The sequence below is a fragment of the Wyeomyia smithii genome, chromosome 1 (genome assembly GCF_029784165.1).
Source record: "Wyeomyia smithii strain HCP4-BCI-WySm-NY-G18 chromosome 1, ASM2978416v1, whole genome shotgun sequence".
Lineage (NCBI taxonomy): Eukaryota > Metazoa > Arthropoda > Insecta > Diptera > Culicidae > Wyeomyia > Wyeomyia smithii.
The window spans coordinates 133,726,980-133,745,536 of record NC_073694.1 but is presented as its reverse complement, the minus strand read 5'-3'; the positions used below and the strand labels follow the sequence as shown (position 1 = coordinate 133,745,536).

General features: G+C 36.7%; 1 protein-coding gene across 10 annotated transcripts in view; it reads right to left on the bottom strand.

The window, feature by feature from the left end:
• The window catches only part of LOC129724574 (probable serine/threonine-protein kinase cdc7), a 108,504-nt gene that overhangs the window by 40,215 nt on the left and 49,732 nt on the right, over positions 1 to 18,557 (bottom strand). For all 10 annotated transcript variants that reach the window (XM_055679618.1, XM_055679578.1, XM_055679611.1 and 7 more), the window contains 2 exons: positions 13,238 to 13,331; positions 5,714 to 5,795 (listed from right to left, as the gene is read on the bottom strand). In XM_055679618.1, the coding sequence (XP_055535593.1) occupies positions 5,714 to 5,795; positions 13,238 to 13,331 (176 nt within the window). The remainder of the gene's footprint in view (positions 1 to 5,713; positions 5,796 to 13,237; positions 13,332 to 18,557) is intronic.

Here is an 18,557-nt window from a genome sequence, read left to right as displayed (position 1 = left end):
TGCAGTGAAGAATAACCAACGAAGATCGTTCGTTCGACGAGATCATTCAAAGTCAAGGTAGGAAGAAAGCTTTGAACGCTTCGGTTTAAGAATATCGCCCTTCCCTCGTGTCGTTTGCTCGCATAGTCACTCTCTCTCACAACAGCGTTCTCTCGCTCGTGACTTGCGCGAGAAGCTTCTGAGCGCAACAAAAAGAAAAGACGAACCTGTCGGAGACAGTCAAGCTTACACCAAGTTTAGCCGATGAGTAGTAAGGTAAGAATAAGCAAAACAAAACAGATCGGTGAAACTGGGTTAAACGTAAAACTAACGGTTATTCTTCGAGACCCGATTCCGTGCGCTCTCATCTAGACAGCCTCGTACGGTGGGATGGAACGCAGAATGCGAAGGAATGAGCAATGCTTTTTCCCATCGCACACGCGATACGCATCGACACGGGTTTTTTTTTCTAATAAAAAATCGAAGAACCTCGGAAAATTTTTATTTATTTTTATATCTCTTGATATTTCACTCAAATTCAACATGTTGCCGTCGACAAATTCCACCGATTATAGCCAAACATAAAAAATGAAAATTATTTCAATATTGGAGTCACTTAGTGTACTTCTGTGAAGCATTACGCAAAAGTCTTGCGAAATAATGTCTTTCTATTTTTACGCAGAAGTCTAGCCGAAATTATGTTGGGTACTATTTTACTTTATAAATTCTCAGTGTTTTCAAGCCATATTCGATCGTGAACTTGTCAGTAACAGATACATATCTATTTGCAAATCAATGATATGCGAATGTTCAGGAACTATAAAAATTTCTTGGTAAATTAGAAAATCAATGAACTGAGCTAATTTTTTATCTATTTTCGAAAAACGATAATATCTCAATGTTTCGCGCTTGTCAAGCACTTCTTTCTTATTGGTAAAGTTGAGGTGCACGATTCAGGGTAGGTAACCCGCAACCCCTGATGAAAAAGTAACGCCTTTTAGAGCGTAATTTAGCCTTCCTTCATGTGAAAGCCAGCGTAGACCGATAGCGAACCGAAAATACTGAATGAAAATCAGTAATCAAACTAATTCATCCTCACTTCTTGTGCCATGCCGCAATCGTAACACCGTTGTTGTAGCTTATGCTTGTGCTGTTTTTCGCTCTCTCAAACGTGAGACCAATCAGTAAGAGTGAAAGTTTTGAGTCGAATTAATTGCTTTCTGCCACGTGTATGTTTTTTCAACTCTTAACCTCGTTTGCCTAATCCAGCACATCTGCTGTTTGTTTTGGCGGTAATAATTATTGAATCGTATCATAGTTCGCTAAGATTAGAATTAGTGATCCAACTTTTTTGCATCGAAATGGCGGGAACAGTCCTGTAATGAGGACGCTTTACAAACCAAATAAATATGTACATGATACATATTATGATTTCGATCTCTGACAATGTATTCATTGTACAACTGATGCGTTATGCATTTGACACACTTTTTGTGCGATGTCAGAGCAATTATTGTGCGGTTTGAGAATACACTAATGTTCTCAGTTCAAACAATAGAAAAATCAACATTATTTATTCCAGTGGAGTATGTTCAATATTTTCACTTTCATAGTTATCAATCATATCTGCAAAAATTCGCTTTTGAATTACCCTAATCTACCAAAAGTGATTTATCTTTAAAAAGTAGGTAAATAATTAAAAAATATTGATTCGTGTGTTGAAGACTTCTTAGCATTCGATGGATTCGTCTATTATTATTCAGTATTGTCCAATGTATAACTGTTTGTTTCAATTACATAAAAAAATTCTCGTCACCGGTAAATCAGTTTTAGTTTCATTGAGTGGGTGATATATTATATTGATCCAATGCTTAGTTCAGCAGATAGGTAAATATAAAACACATAACATTAAAAAAAATTTCTCTGAGATAACCTTTTTGAGTAAAATGTATTGTAGTTTTCACTTTTTCAATGTTCGCTGATTTTTTAAATTTAATTCAATTTAATTGATTTTTTTAAATTTATTTTGGTTAATTCAAGTTCATTACTGAAAACACAAAGTATCGCTTCTCCACAGGGGAGCTTCGTAGCCGCAAGGTTACAGAGTCCGCTTTGGTAAGCGGGTGATCGGCGGGTTCGAATCTTAGTAGAATCAGGCCATTTGACTTTAGCATGGGTTTATTCTCAGGCTCTCCACCACGTACCCGTCATTCAATCTGAATTCTACAGTACCCCTGTGGACTCTCCTTCTAACAAAAATAAGTCCCTATTATAATAAAACTGGTGTGAGTAACGTATGAAAGTTCTCTCCAGGGAATTGTAGTTTGGAGATGTTGTTAGGATGGACAGAGACTCGGTATAGTAGAGCGGTAAGCTTGAAACGGATAGGTAAAAACTTACACACAAGCACGGATATGAATGATCACTTACTTCAATAGTGATACTGCCAATAATATGAAGTGAGGAGTACAGAAAACACCTGGGCAATATCACAATAGATCTAATCTCTGGTCGCAATGATGAGTCCACACAGTTTTTCCATTCTTGGATCATATACTCCAAGTCAACCTTCAACTTAAAATGTCACACACCAGAGAACAGGACTAATGTACTTGTTTGTCCGAGTTTACCAAAACATTCCATGGTTAAATGAAGGTTCAGCGGCTGGAATTACGAGTTTAAAACGCACACCCAATGTGCACACATCATAGTTTTTATAACTGTTGCATTAAATTCGGGCCTTCCTTTCTTTAAGATAGACTGTATATTTTATTTACGCAGTGCTGAGCTTTAGATCTTTACCACTTCATCATTACTCTGGTTGATGCCCACATGATGGAAGGCTGGTCAGAAAAGATACAGTTCGTTACACCTGACCTGTTTTGTGGGGCAATTTTTCCAGATTTAAACACAGTATGTTTAGATGATAAAAAAAACTTTCATAAGTTCATAGTTTTTGCTAGATTCCTAGGTCATCCTCGCTGTTGGTTGCGAGGTGCAAATCTCGAAATCCTAGAATAGAATTTATAGAATCGTGGCCGTAGTCCTATAGTTATTCTTTAAACTAACGTTAGAATGCTAGAAATGCTATTTTCAAGTGGACTTGTCTCTCATTTATTAGCGCTGTTATTGAAAGACACACTTTGTAACTTTAACTTTAAATTTTAAAGACAATAAAAATATGAGTAAAGCAAAACCCCGCTGCTACATTCCTATTCGGAATTGGACCTTTCGTTTTTTTCGACACCGATTTTGCGACCAACGTCATATAGTATAGGACACAATTGCGGGGCTAGTGCTGCGATCCTATTGACTATAACGGTCTTCTCTAGCCGGGATACGAGAACATACGACGACTGACTTGTTAGACCAGCATCTTACCTCGAGACTAACTCGAAGAAGAGAAGTGCGAGAAGAAGTATCTGACAACTAAACAGTCTTACTGCCTTCTCCTCGCACCAGTGCTCGACACTAGGTCAGCCTAATTAATCAGTTTCTAGTGGTAAAGAGGTTCTATTGCAGCTACATAACGGATTCTGCTGAGAATATTAACGCAATTTCTCTGTACCTTTAGCTTTCTTCTCTCTTCACCTGTTTTGAGGCTGATCTACTGTGACCTAGACCGAAGCCTGCCAGCATTCGACACTGCGATGAGAATATGAAGACAAAATTTATCGTTGGGAAGCGGAGACGCTGATAGAGATAATAATTAAGCACGCTCGAATGTATGCGGCATAACCTAGCCGGTAAAGTGGGTGTAACATGAAATAGCCTCTACTATTTTAACGTTATTTCCCAGAATAATATTGTTCCGATCGTCTTCCGTAAGTCTAGTTTTGGAATTAGAGATCTGATCAGTGGCTGCTCTGTTTTTAGCGCGAGTGATTGTCGAGATGAGCTCGCGGGATTGGAAGGAATTCAGTGAAACCGTTAAAAGAGAGAAGTAAATCCGGAGACGGAAACGAAAATTTGAAACAAGAGCTTATAGCTGTGCTCCAAATTATGCTTTTTAGTACTAACACCAATAGGTAAGTATAAGCAGTAAATTGAGCTATGATTGTGCTCCACCAAACGGAGGGTTTTAGTTTTCCGTTCACGCTTGGACTTTCAGGCAGAAACATATCAGATACCTATCATCGTCTGAATGCTTTTAGATTTCTCTATTATCTGATTTATATTTTTTTGGTTTTGTTTAGATGAAATGACTAATGAGTTTTTTGGCATTAGTGAACGCATACTCTTGGAAGACTGTAGCCAATTGAACATTTGGTCCAGGAACCCGTGCAACAATGCGTCGAATAATTGCGACTATTAGATAAAAAAATAAGCAAATTACCTGAAGTTTATCATGATCGATCGTTATTGGTAATGATTGAACGTCATAGTAAAAAGCGGCATAAATAGTACGCTGTCGATGTATGCAGTATTTTCCTTTGCTTTCCTCTTCCCTACGATTTTGCGAGCAAATAATTAATAAATCAATTCGCTGCCCTTTAGCCATTTCTAATTAGGATTTTGTTCATATGCTGACCTCGAACTAAATTGACAATTAATTCCCAGATTTTAATCGAAAATCATTGTTTGTTAAGAATCTATCTACAATTATCGATGTGCCCTTCGGAAAATTACAATTAATAATAAACTTTTTTCATCGAAATGCGGTTTTCCGCAACGCTTTTAGTGCGTTAAGCAAACTGTGAAATACTTACTCCAAAGTCAGAAAAAAAAGTTATTATCAGAATAATTATTTTTTTCACGCAAACCTATTCATTTCAAAATTATCCAGTCGATAAAATAAAAAGATAGTATAAGTTTAATACATTGATCATTAGTTCAGTGGTTTATTACTTTCCAGATAAAGTAAACAGATGGTTATAATCAATTTTGATTTTTTTACGTTTGAAATTTATTACAAGCATTCTTACTAATGTTAACCATAAATCTTTATTTTAGTTTGTTTCTTTTCATTTCGAAAAAAGCACTCCATTACATCCAAAAGTGCAGCTATCGGAATTTCTAATGAAAGTCTCACTTGCGCAGAGAACAATCGTGATCGCAATCGTTGCTGTACAAGTTGTCCCCCATTATTTGTCCCTTTCCCTTGTCATCCAACGCGGCGAAATGACTATTTGCACCCGACATCCGAATTACGTTTTTAGTGGCTACAGTGGTTGATGCGAGTTTTCCTTCTTAAATTAAAAAAATAATTTCTCTTCCGAGAGACGCGGTTTCATTAACGCCATATCATTGTGTATTTCAAGTTTCCTCTCTACCACACCGGGCCCCCGCTGCAGCATATGCTGCTCACACACAGATCTGTTCCGTACACGGGTGTAATCTTCCCGTAGCAGCTGGGTTCATCAAACGGCGGCTCGCGTGGATCTTTATTGGAAAATTTATTGGCAAATGAGATTTAATAATGAGAAGCTTTCTTTGATGGAATACGAAATGGAAGCGTAGAGAATAGAGTTCGAAACTACTTCGTTGCCACTGCCTGACTGGTAAAACAATTCAGAAGAGTTTCACTTTCAATTGCAGTGGGGATGAAGAATTTTTTCGTTTTTATTCATCTCTGCGGCATTTTTCAAGCGGAAGATGAGCAGAAAATTGGTAAAATGCCGTCCAATTATGCACTTTATGCCGCGCCGCGGTCGCATGCGGCCAATAAAAATTATCAATAAACTGGGGCATGTTGGAGCTAGATATGTATAGTGGGTTTCGAATTTGTTCTTACCTTGTACTCCTGCAGCAGGTTGTTCCATTTTTTGATGATTTTTGAAATCGGCAAAGGCACACTCAGTTCGCGTTCGACGACTCTGTGGAATAGATAAAAAATAATGGATTAGACAAAGTTGGAATTATATTTTTTATTAAGTATTTATAATATGAATTAGATAATGAATTATTTCCCAGTGTTTTCCATGGTGTTAATCAACCACCCAAAAATATATGTTCAACAATACATATCTCTCGTAAAGCTCTTGAAATAACATGCACGTTATTCCAAACGTTAAGACGCTTTATGATGTTGGTCTGGTATCTTCACACGAATCCAGCATATTACCATTATTGAGAACACAAATTAATGGTGATCATTTCATCATTTCAAAATTTTCGACAATAATTCAAGACAATTGGCCAGTTATTTCTCCTGAAACCAAATTTTATAAACTCTGCTATGATACTATGTTTTCGAGACACAAAGTACAATAGCATCGTAATTCTCGATATTGACAGCACTCGTAATCGCGATGATGATGATGTAGAAAAATCAGCCCTTGATACTTAAAATGCACTATAGGTGGTAAAACCTACTCTAGCTCAGGAATGTTGTGGAAGTTCTGATAGACGTCTTGAACATTCCTGTGGGTACGAGAAATCGTGTACTGCCATCACATCTCATGTAAAGCTGTGATTTTGAAGTTGTGCTTATCATCCTAGCAACTTGTACAGTATAGTATTCTACACGTGTTTTTTACGCGGGCTACTTTTCTCCATTACTCAAAAACGGTACAAGATATCGACCTCGTACCAATTACGACGGCCATGTTAGGCTTAAAAACACGACTGTAGCAATCAAACAAGCCATAGTTCAAATTGTAACCTGAACTAGACTACTACAATATGATCTACCACTTCCCTCTCCCAGTCTGCGAGAACATTCCAAGCCAGGGGGTTCAATTGATTTGGAAAATATCGCCAAGGGGTACGCGAACAAAAAAAGGTTCAGAACTCTAGATTAACCACTATCATATTCAAATGAGGTTTAAATATTTTAGGATGGTTTGCTTCGTTATATTTTCAACTCAAGAAAGTCTTTTTATACGCAGGCCCATACAAATTTCGAATGCATCTCCACTTAAAAAAGACCTTAGTTCAGTTTCCACCACCAGGATCTAACTAGAACAGCAGAAACACTTATAACATACATTTAGAATAGTTTTTTTTAAATTTTCTTATTGTTTTTATTAAAGAGGTTTCCAGCCACTATGCTGGTTCACCTCTGATTTAGAATACCCAAGTAACAAAACTGGTTTTGTCAAAGATTTATGGTGCTGTTTTGGCTGTATTGAGCGCTATAAAACTGTGATAAAACCAATGTTGTTACCAGGGTAGTGTAACATCGAGAAAAACAGTGTAAACATCGGGAAATCTGCGAACGAGCATGTCTTAAATGCCATCAGTAATCTGACTGGATGAAATTTATGAGATAGCTCTGATGGAATGCGTCCGAGGATTATTTTTAATAAGTCGCTCTTGCAAATAGCATAGCAAAAGATGTGAAATAAATCCATTATGTGCCCGATGTTCAAAAAGCCAAATGTATCATCGAACTACCGCGAGCTGACTTCGCTTAGTGCGAAATCCAAACGGTTTGAGATCCTCGTATGAAATGAACTATATCTATATCCCTAACTATAAAACAATAGAACTATATCCCGGAAAGATCGACAGCATCAAGTTTGTGCGATTTTCGTCTGTTTTGTGTTGAATCCATAGAACAGAGAACTCAGATCGACACAGTCTACAAGTCTGCTTTTGGCAACCGGATTCTTTTGGCAAAAATGAATCATCCGGGCCCAGAAACGAATGTCGTGTGACAAATAGAATCCTATTTAACCAATCGAAAACTGAGCATCAAATCTTTAAGTTACGAATCAGATACAATCAGCAATTATTTTAGTGTACCCCAAGGTAGTATCTTGGGACCATTATTATTCTCGTTTTTCTTAAAAGACAGGAGGACAGAGTGCAGGATAGTTTACTCAGCTGATTTCAAAATTGTTTGGCTGGTGAAGATTGCCGAATGCTGCAATATCTTCACACTGGTGTGATTGGAACTGACCATTAGAAAGAGTTAAAATTGCGAAAGATCTCGGTGTCTTGTGGGATTGCGAGCTGCGCTCTCGTGAACACAACTCTTGTATTATCAGTAAAGCCAGTAGGGTTTATTTTTGATTACCATCCGAATTTCGTGATCTCTATTATTTACGATCACTGTACTACAGGTTAGTGCGGTCTATACTGGAAACGGCAGCTGTAGTCTGGCTAGACTCTCTCTCACAACGTTTGAATCAACAGACAAGGGAAGGAATGCTCTAAGATTCTTAGTCTAGAAAACTCCTAGTGATCTACCAATTTACGAAAATCTCATCCGCTCATGGTATGGATACCTGATCAAACGATTATAACAAACGGGTAACACAAATATATCTGAGCTTGATAGAAATAACAAAGCCTGTAATATTCTCGATATGCCAGGATGGCATGTTTTGAAGTTCTTCTTTCGTTTTATTATCAATTTCTCTTTAGTTTTCGCGACAAAAATTGCCTCTGAGTCGCCGGCCGTCCGTCTAGATACCAAGATGTTGTAGATGCCGAAACTGGCTATCCGAATTCACATGCCAAATTTGGTTCCATTTACTTGGTTAGTTTTCGAGATGTGCAGAAACTTGTGTTTGATTTGTATGGGACCTTTTCTTCCAGAAAAGGGAGGAGGGACGAACCATTGTCGATATAATTGTTACCCCTAAAAACATTTACATGTCAAAATTGGTCCCATTTACTTGATTAGTTCTCGAGATGTGCAGAAATTTTTGTTTTGTTCTAATGAGACTCTTCTTTTACGGTAGAGAGAGGCTAGTCGAACCATTATGGACATATTTGTTACCCCTAAAAACAATCACCTGCCAAATTTGGTTCCATTTACTTTATTTGTTCTCGAGATGTGCAGAAATTTGTGTTTCATTTATTTGGGACCCCTCCTTTTCAGATGTGGGAGAGGTGTCGAACCATTATAGACGTATTTGTTACCCCAAAAACATTCCGATGCCCGATTTGGTTCCATTCACTTGGTTAGTTCTAGAGGTGTGCAGGAATTTGTGTTTTTGTGACCCCTCCCCTTTAGAATAGGGAGGGGTCTCGAACTATCTTAGTCACCTTTCTCGGACCCTAAAACCCTTCAATACAAGATTTCACGCCGATCGGTTCAGTAGTTTCCAAGTCTATATGGATCAGACAGACTGACAGACAGAAATGCATTTTTATATATGCTTAGATGCAGAAATTTGTGTTCCATTAGTATGGAAGCCTCCCCTTATAGGAAAGGGAGGGGTGTCGATCTACCACAGAAATATTTCTTGCTCTTGTGAACCACCACACGCCAAATTTGGTTCTATTTGCTTAAATAGATCTCGTGTTATACAGATATTTGTGTTTCGTTTGTATGAGAGCCCAATCTTCCATAGCAGGAAGGGTGTCAAACTACCACTGTATTTCACTTGTATGAGGGCCCTCCCTTCCAGAGAATGGAACCCCGACCCCTAAAACCTCTACATACAAATTTTCATGCCGATCGGTTCAGTAGTTTCCAATCAGACAGACAGACAGAACTCTATTTTTATATGTATGGTAAAAAATGGAAAAGTCGGGAATAGAGCAATTTATGAAATGGTTACCCGGATCGATAATTCTGCGCAGATGTTTCTATAAGCTAAAGTTGTTATTTTGTGGTATTAACATTGTTTTCAATCACGACTCATTTTTGAAAATGGTTTATGTTAAATATTTTTAGAGCCAAAACGGTTTGTTTGATCGGTTTTACATTTTCAGCAAAGCTGTAGGGTAGAGCGGGGCTAGTTGGTTACGGGGTAAGTTGGTCAATGGGAATATCTTCGAATCTACGTATCAAAAAAATCGTGTTATATGGGTGATACGTAGTAGATAACCAGAGGAATTAAATGACAAAATGAAGTACAGTTTTAATTAGGACGTATAATAAATACAGGTTGGTGCCAAATTGACCAATAATTCTACTTGATTTTCAAGTTAAAACGTTTTGTCTAAACAAAGCTAGCCAAATTGAAATGAACATGGCTCAACGTATTATGAAAGTCATTATCGTTAGTTTTAAGTTGTGTAAAGCAAACTTTCGCCAAAATTTTATTTTCATATATTTCAAGTAATTTTTATATTTAACATATGAGAGGCTAGTTGGTCACATACTAGCGGGGCTGGTTGGTCATATGCACATCGTAAATGAATTGAAGTAACCAAGTAAATTCAATTTCAGGAACAGTGCATTTCGTGATGCAAACTTAATCCAAGCGAAAACAGCATGTGCTCTGTTTAACAAAACCATTTATTAGAAACGATAAAACTATTTGGTAAAAGTTGTCTCCATTTCATTGTCATTTGATAAATATTTTATTGCACGCTATAAATGCTGAGTCATTGATCTAAAACAACTATAACGTACACTAATGCATCGACAAATGCCTTCTACCTGATGAAAATTTCGGCGAAAGCAAGCTTTCAACAAAAAAAAACTGATGTAGCTATAAGTTTTGTGGTTGTGATTGCAGATTCGAATCTATAATTTGGCTCCGGTTCTCAATTTAATCCGTATTGTCTTTGATTTGGTTCCCAACCATACTATTAGAGAGATTTTAACATTTACTTCTCGTCAGGTATGAAAGAATAACGCGTTTTTTTTTCATGCAGTTATGAGTTACTTTTCTCATGGTTTGGGATCTCGGAAAGCAAACGTATAAACAAAAACCCGAATGCGGTTTGACCTCCGCTGAGACGCTACGGGCTGTCGTAAATGCAGTGAGGAAGGAAAACTGAATTGTCCTTCCGTAATATAAATGGTCAATTTACCCCACACCCTGACCAACTTACCCCAGCTGAGGGTCTAGCTGGCCAATTTGACATCCACTCAAAAAACATAGAATACGCAAAATCATAAACTATTCTGTACAGTTCATATTTTTTCTAGATGCTATAGACTTAACACGACATTTCAATGGAATGAGTTTTTGTCATAATGTTTCCTACAAAAAGTTACAGAACATTTTGACCAAAAATGACCAACTAGCCCCGCTCTACCCTACATGATGATTTTGTCTTAAAAAAATAAAAAAAATTATTTAAAAAAAAAATTTTTTTTTTTCATGAAAACTGCGGATGATAAGCTAGATGTTTTTCGTTGTCTATTTTTTTTCTACGAAAAGTTCACAATTTTAAATAAACATAGATAAAAAAGGAAAAATGAAAAATAAATCGTTTCAAATATTTTTACGGTGTATGTTTTATGAAAGGACTTTATCAATATCTACAACTTTGCCCATGACACTTTACTGACCAATCGAACCGTTTTGAATCTAAAAAACACAGTAAATCTGTGTTTCTAGTATTTTAGAAATAAAAAACTGTGTTTTTTATGACAGAGAATTTATGTTCAAAGAAAAAATGCTATAGTTTCTTTGCCTTTGACGTCATTTTTAAACAATTTATTGGTTTCAATTTATTTTTACTAATACGTTTTTTTCTTCAAATTATTTGAAATGAAATTTGGGCCAACATTTTAGTAAAATTTTATTTTATAGTTTTTTTGCGATTCAAAAACTGTGTACACCTAGAAGATTTTGCTAACCGTCATACATTACAATAGCATTATGCAATTAAAGCATATTATTGAAAAATATTTGACAGGCCTTCTGGTACAGAATTCAAACAACAACTGTTTTTAAATACTAGTGTTTCGCAATAATATGTAATCTTTTGAAATGTTTACAATATTTGAAAGTTAATGTCTTTTTATGAGTTTAAAGAGCTTCTGAATGCATGCATCGTACATATATCTCTGATTATCTTCGAGTTGACGTTGCAGATGCAATACATCTAGAAAGAGAAAGTGGTTAGATAAAGATAGAGAAAAAAAACCTAATAAATATTTCCCTTCCCTCATGGATGGGTTAGAAGATCGAGAAATTTGCATTTTTTAGATGAATACCTCTCAAGTCGAAAGTTACTTCAAAACCCTGCGATGATGACGAGAAGTCATAGCTGGTTTGCGAAATTCGTTTGTTTCCAGCGATCATAAATGAGCGAATTTCACTTTCAATTGGTCAGCTGGACAGACAAAAGGATCGCAAAAGTGGCGCGTCTCTTGTTTGCTGAAAGTGAATTAGCCGATCCCAGCGCGTTTGCATTTTTACGACCACAACCACAAGCGGGGTCCAGCCGGTTCGTCGCTTCAAAACTGCAAATGGTTGGAAGCGGTTTCATTCTAGTTTGTATGTTTACACGAGCAATCTCGAACGCCGTTATTGAAATAGACATATTATGAGTTCATTGCTTTTCTACTGCTATGAAATAAAGCGCGAACTGTAAATGAATATCGAGAAAGTTCTATAATTTTTTTCTAATCAGACTCTATAACTGATATAGTTTTTCATTTGTCTGTGAAGAACACAACCACAAAGAGGTAAATTTCATGACAATTAAGACTTATAATTAACAATCAACCTATATTACAAAAAAATCAAGTTTTAAATGATGTCTATCCAACTTACTGATGTTACGGATCTCTTCGAATTAAGTTGCACCCTATAGTTTACACCAAAAAAACTAACAGGGCTTTTTGGCAACGGCGCACCCATTCGTGATCTACTTGCAATAGCACTAAACTTCCATTAATTTCCTCTATCTCCCCTTTTCACTCAGTGTTTGACTGCAGGTTTGGGTGATCCGTGTGTTTTTTCTTTCAACTCGATTAAAATAAGCCTAAAATTTCCACAATTATTTTAATGGTTTAACGGATTTCTTTTGGCTCTCCCTTCTTTCCCAAACCTTCGCTAATTCAAAGCAAAACTCACTGGCGAACAGTGCACATTGCCGCCGGAGGGTTTCTCCTCCAGCTGATTCGAACAAATGTATAGAAATTTCTATTTTATCTTCTTGCTTTTAGGCGCAACAGCGCGCACACTTGAAATTTGCAGAAAAACATTGTCGATCTTCTTAAAAACTATGTAGGAATCTAAGAAAGTGGAAGATAAACCTGCTCTGTTAGCTGTTTCAATTTATCTTCCGAAAAGTCAATTTACCCGTTATTGCAAACAAACAAAAAACGCCAAATCGATCGAGGAAAGCAACATCGTTTAGTTTTACGGAATAATAGGCGTAAATGTAGAATGTGGGAAAATAAAGACTTTAGGCTACGAAACGATCCATCCGTTCATGGTAGCTTCGATCGGAAATTGTTCCACTTTTCCAGAAAGCGCCCTTGTCGGCCCGAAACGCCCCTCGCGCTTGCGTTACCCGGAGGGAATTCTGATACAGGCAGAACCCAGTTTCACGAAAGTGGGTCGACTTCTCAGACAATACCCACGCGCGTTACGGGCGCGATCCATTCCCGGATGGCTAGCGGGTGAGCTTACTATCTACAGATACAGAGACAATCGGATATACTTACGCCCACGCGTATTTGGAGGCATTTCGCTTGCCGGTGAATAGTGGTGACAGCTCTGCGCGTAGTCGGATGAGTGTTTTCACTTTGTCCGCTTCCCCTAGAAGTAGGTAAAGAAATGGGAAATACGTTAGAAAAAAATCAAAATGGGTTGCGATTAGCGTTTGGTGCTGGGAAAAAATGAACTTCGGGTTACTTTGAAGTACTATAGAACTCTCGAATAATAAAACATGCGATATAAAAAAAATGCCATATATTTGTCGCTGCAATTTCCAAGATGCAGAACATAATCAGTCAAATGATTAGGTTCTATAGCATGCACTATAGAAATTCTTGAAAACCTGTTTTGGAAAAGCAAAACAATCTCTTAATATGTTGCGTTGTTGAAAAATTGAAAAAGAGAGTTAAAATGTGTATAGAGTAGTGAGGGGTAAAAGTACGCAACATACGACCATAAAAACTGGCAACATGAATTTGCAGTACCTATAACGTCAGCTGATCATAGTTGTCAATACAAAAGATTTCGTTTGAGTGGTTATGTGGTGTGCTGTGATTTGAGCTGTTCTAATCTTATTTTCTTAGTTTTGGGAATTACAATACAGAAACTCGAGAGTAGAACCTAAAAACTCTTTGTGGGGTGTCATTGTTTTGCCGTAAATCTTTAGGCGATTGTTATAAAAATCAAACCAGTTGGAAAATTTGGAAATGTTGGAAAGTATGCACTATGTTTCTGCAGTCGTAAGGGAAAATGTGAAAGAATCTGACCAAAATCGAGCAAGCACGAAGAGGGAATTATGAATTGCAACGTTTAGTAACTAAAAAGCAGGATAAAAGTCAGCCTTTGAGTACGAATCCTAAAAAGAGACAGAACAGAATTCTCGCCAAACATGTGAAAAGGGCCCATGTGCCATATGTAAACAAGCCAAATTTTCTCGTTTTTTGATTAATACAAGCGAAATCTGCCCTTACCAATAAGCTTTATTGATAAAAGAATTTACTCTTGATCAAACAAACTTATTTGTACGGGTAGATTAAGCTTGTATTTATTGAAAAAACGTGAAATTGTGGCTTGTTTACATATGGCACATGGGCCCTTTTCACATGTTTGGCGAGAATTTAGAAAAGTTGTTTTTTGCGCAAGTACTGTTGCGAAAAGAACAAGGGTATCGAACGTCTTCGTCAGTGGTTTTCTTCGGCTCCCTTTTGCATAAGATTGCTGCAGAAAAACTGCCGAAGAAAACCACTGACGAAGACGTTCGATACCCTAGGTGCGTTCTTTTACTCCTCACCACTTTATTGCAAGTGTCTAGTTCAAACGGCAGTAAACTTTTAAAAATATCGTTTGAAAACCTCTAGAATCTTTTTATTTTTGAATAACAGTTTCCACAGTTAATTATTGATACAAACAAATTACGAAAATATATTCTTGCGAAATTTGTTTGCTCCGGTATTTGCTTCAGAGACTTCAAGCCCAAAACTGAGCTGTGAGGAAACCCAAAACAAAGTGTAATTTTTATACAAGAAGCAGTTGTAATAAATATCATAACGAAATGGCCTCAATGCTAGCTAACGTTCCTCTTTTAGAGTTCTCGGAAAAATATAATCTTTCTAGTTTATAACTACAAAAAATTCAAGTTTGTAAAACCTTTTATATGTTAATATCAGTCAAGTCAAAACACTGTTTGTTCTACAGTCAAAATTATGATTCAATACAGGTTATTCAAGTATTCGAACCCTGTTCGCTGTGTGAGTAGTTTAAATTTGGCAGCTGACCTACATATCATTTCGTATAGCGCAGCTAGCAACTACGCAACCAAAGTTAAGCAGCATCAAAAACACGTATTCTACGTAGTTCGTTTTCTTCGATTTCGGTCAAATGACTACAAAAGTTCAACCCCGTCTTCACATTGGCGGTTCCGTCCAAAGAAGGGAAAACTTTCCCTCTCAGCTAGCGACTGGGCGACACCGATGACAGACCAGACCCGAAACCAGACCAACGCCTGCGAACTCGTGCCTTGCTGGGTCCCACCCAAGGTTGCTAGTAGTAGAGTGTAGTGGTCATAGTAGTATTGGTGAACGGTACACCATCCCATCCAATGACTCTCTAGAAAATACCATCGATGAAACCCGTTCAACCAACCTTCTCTCTGGCTTCTCAACAACAAACCATGCAAGGTGAATCGAACCGAGTTTATTGACTCTTAGCAACCGCCCTCCACCTTTTCTGTTCCACGGCATTGCATTTTTCTTTGCGATGCGTCTTAGCTTAAATCTGACTACTAATACTAGCATGACGCCTTCCCCCAGTTGCTTTAGAGAAAAGAAATTAGAGTCATCACCGTATACACTAAAAACTTTAAGGTGTACACACTGGCTTCAGGGTTGTAGTTTCGAAGACTTGGAATTATTAGCGTTCTACCCAGTTGCAACCGGTTGTACAGCCCTCATTAAACTTCAACTCCGGAGCTGATGTTCAAAATTTACCATTTTCCCCTACTCCTAAGCAAAGTTGAGATCGAAAAGTTGTGAAACCCCGTGAACTGGCTTTTTTCGGGTGTTTGTGCAACTAAGCGCGCTTGGGTTGGGGATGCAGTGGTTGAATAATAAGCGCTAAGTTATTTTATGGTACGCGGGAGAAGGGATGTCTTTTTTATTATTGTTATTGAGGTTCCATGCTGCCACACTGCTGTGGCATCATGTTTGAGGTATTAATAAAACATTGAGGAATTCAGATGGTTTGACGCCTATATGTTGCGAAGTTATGGAGTCAAATTTGTAGAACTAAAACCCTTTGTGGCAAGTGTCAAATCGCCAGATACTTACAGAAGATGGATTTAAATTGTAATTCATAATTGAGCCGTTGCGGAACAGAGTGGTCTAAAGACCATTTTTTTCGAAAATGAGTTTTTTGCATGAAACGCATCTACTCAAGAAGCTGAAGTTGGGAGATTAAGAAAATTTCGAAAAATCGAACTTTAAAGCTGATTTATACCGTGTTGAAATTTCGCCTGAAACAGAACGGCCATTGTGTTTCGGAACAGAGTGGTCTATGTACATAAATCGGTGTAATACTATCATGTAACACGTAACATGTAGCATATTACATGTGATAAGTAACATGTCACTTGTTCTGTACTTGTCACACGTAATATGTAACATGTTACACGTAATGTAACACGAAAAATGTAACATGTAAAATATTGTGTAATATGTAACATGTTGTGTTACATGTAATGTTACACGTGACATCTTACATGTGACATGCTATATGTATCATATAACATGTGACACTAGCCATTTTCTACGAGTTACCGTCATTTTATTTGTCATTTACTAGGTTTGTGTACATAGACCACTCTGTTCCGAAACGATTCGAGGGTTCCAGTGAATATATATATATATATATATATATATATATATATATATATATATATATATATATATATATATATATATATATATATATATATATATATATATATATATATATATATATATATATATATATATATGAAGTCAGAGTGGTCTATGTGCATTGGTGAGATAAAACCACCGATTTCGCAAAGAAACTGTTAATTTTATGTATTACCATGTTAAACCACTTCATAACCTTCATATTAGAACATTTTGTTTGAAAGAATCTGTTGAACAGAATTTTATTCAGAGATTTTTCGAAAATTGCTTCTGCTTCTGTTCCGCAACGGCCCAATTGACGATGATGCGTTATCTGACCGAAACACACACCTTCTATCAACATAATGTTTTTAAAGGAATGGAATCAAAATTTTCTTCAAATGATCGATAATCAAACTACTGGGTCCTTTTTGTCAAATAGTTTGTCCGGTCTTCCTCTACATTTCTAACGAATTATTGTTGAGGTTTAGAATTCAGACACAGTCGAAATCAAAAGATTTTGAAATGGTTTACCGTAAACTTTTTGCCAATATTTTTGTGCAGTCCAGTTGGAACTGTGCAATGCGCTTGTGCAATGCTTTTTATTTCGACGCCATTTTGAACAGTATGCATAAACAAAACAAAAATACTGTCATGAAGAGGAGAGAGCAAGCTTACATATGCATACTCTCATTTCTCTCTGAGCGTGTTTGTTGAGGTGTAACGAGCCTCAAAAAAAATCCAAGATTATGTTTGTCACCCATTAATTGTATCATAATTGGTTATTGAGTTTTAGCTTCAAGGCCATCTTAAATAAAAAAGCAAAGTCTTGGTGCTACATTCCGATCCGGAACTTGACTTTCCGTTATTTACATAGACTTCGCAGCCAACTGTTTAGTGTAAACGACAATTTCGGGGCTAGCGCTACGATTCAACTCGACTCAACCCAAGACCCGAACCTACGACTCCTGACTTGTTAGGCCAGCATCGTACCTCAAGACCAGCAGAGACAAAAAAAATAAACAAAAAAAAAAACATAGAATATTAAAATCTGTGTTGTAAAATTTTTGAACGATGTTAGCCCTATGGTTTACAACCATAAAGGTTGATATTTATGGTTGTAAATTAAAAAATGATTATTTAATAAGAGTTTCTAATGTAAACCAAAGGTTTAATGAAATATAACTTCACTGATTTCTAACTCGTTGTTTTCAAGATGATCATCATAGACCTCAACTGTAGCTAAGCCCAACCAACAAAATCAGAATTGCTTGACGATATTGAATTGCCATTTTTGGTGCAGGAGGCTCTAATACAAATACATTTTATTTTTATTTCTGAAGCCCCTTAAGAGTAGGTGAGACATACCGTGCTTGATATACCCGATCAGAAGAGCATAACTGAAAAATTACAAAATTCTATCAACGGGAGACACAAATAACATATTTTGATATGATTCTGTATTCTCCCATTTGCTTTGGATAACAAAATTGAATCTGAATGGGTTATAATAACAAATCATGAAATGGAGTTGTGCTGAAACAAATGCTGTCAAAATTTTGACGGAAATTTACAATACTGTTGTCGAAAAATGATTGAAGTAACCACACATTTATGTTTTGGTGAAAATATCATTTAAAATGACAACGACGGCTAACAATTAGCAATCACCTGGCTTAGGGGCGTATTCCAGGAAATAATTTTAAAAGACATTTTGGTTATTTGATGCTTTTAACCCTCTATCTTTTAAACAAATGATTCCTTTTGAAACCACTCTCATTTCATTAACCCTTAAATGCGCACGACATTGAAAAATCCTCAAAACACATAAAATTTTCGTTTAACAGGTTTACTGCTTTAAAACTAACCAATATGCATAAAAGATCGAAAGATTTACTTTGCAATGTAAAAATATTACCATGTTGTTTCGGAA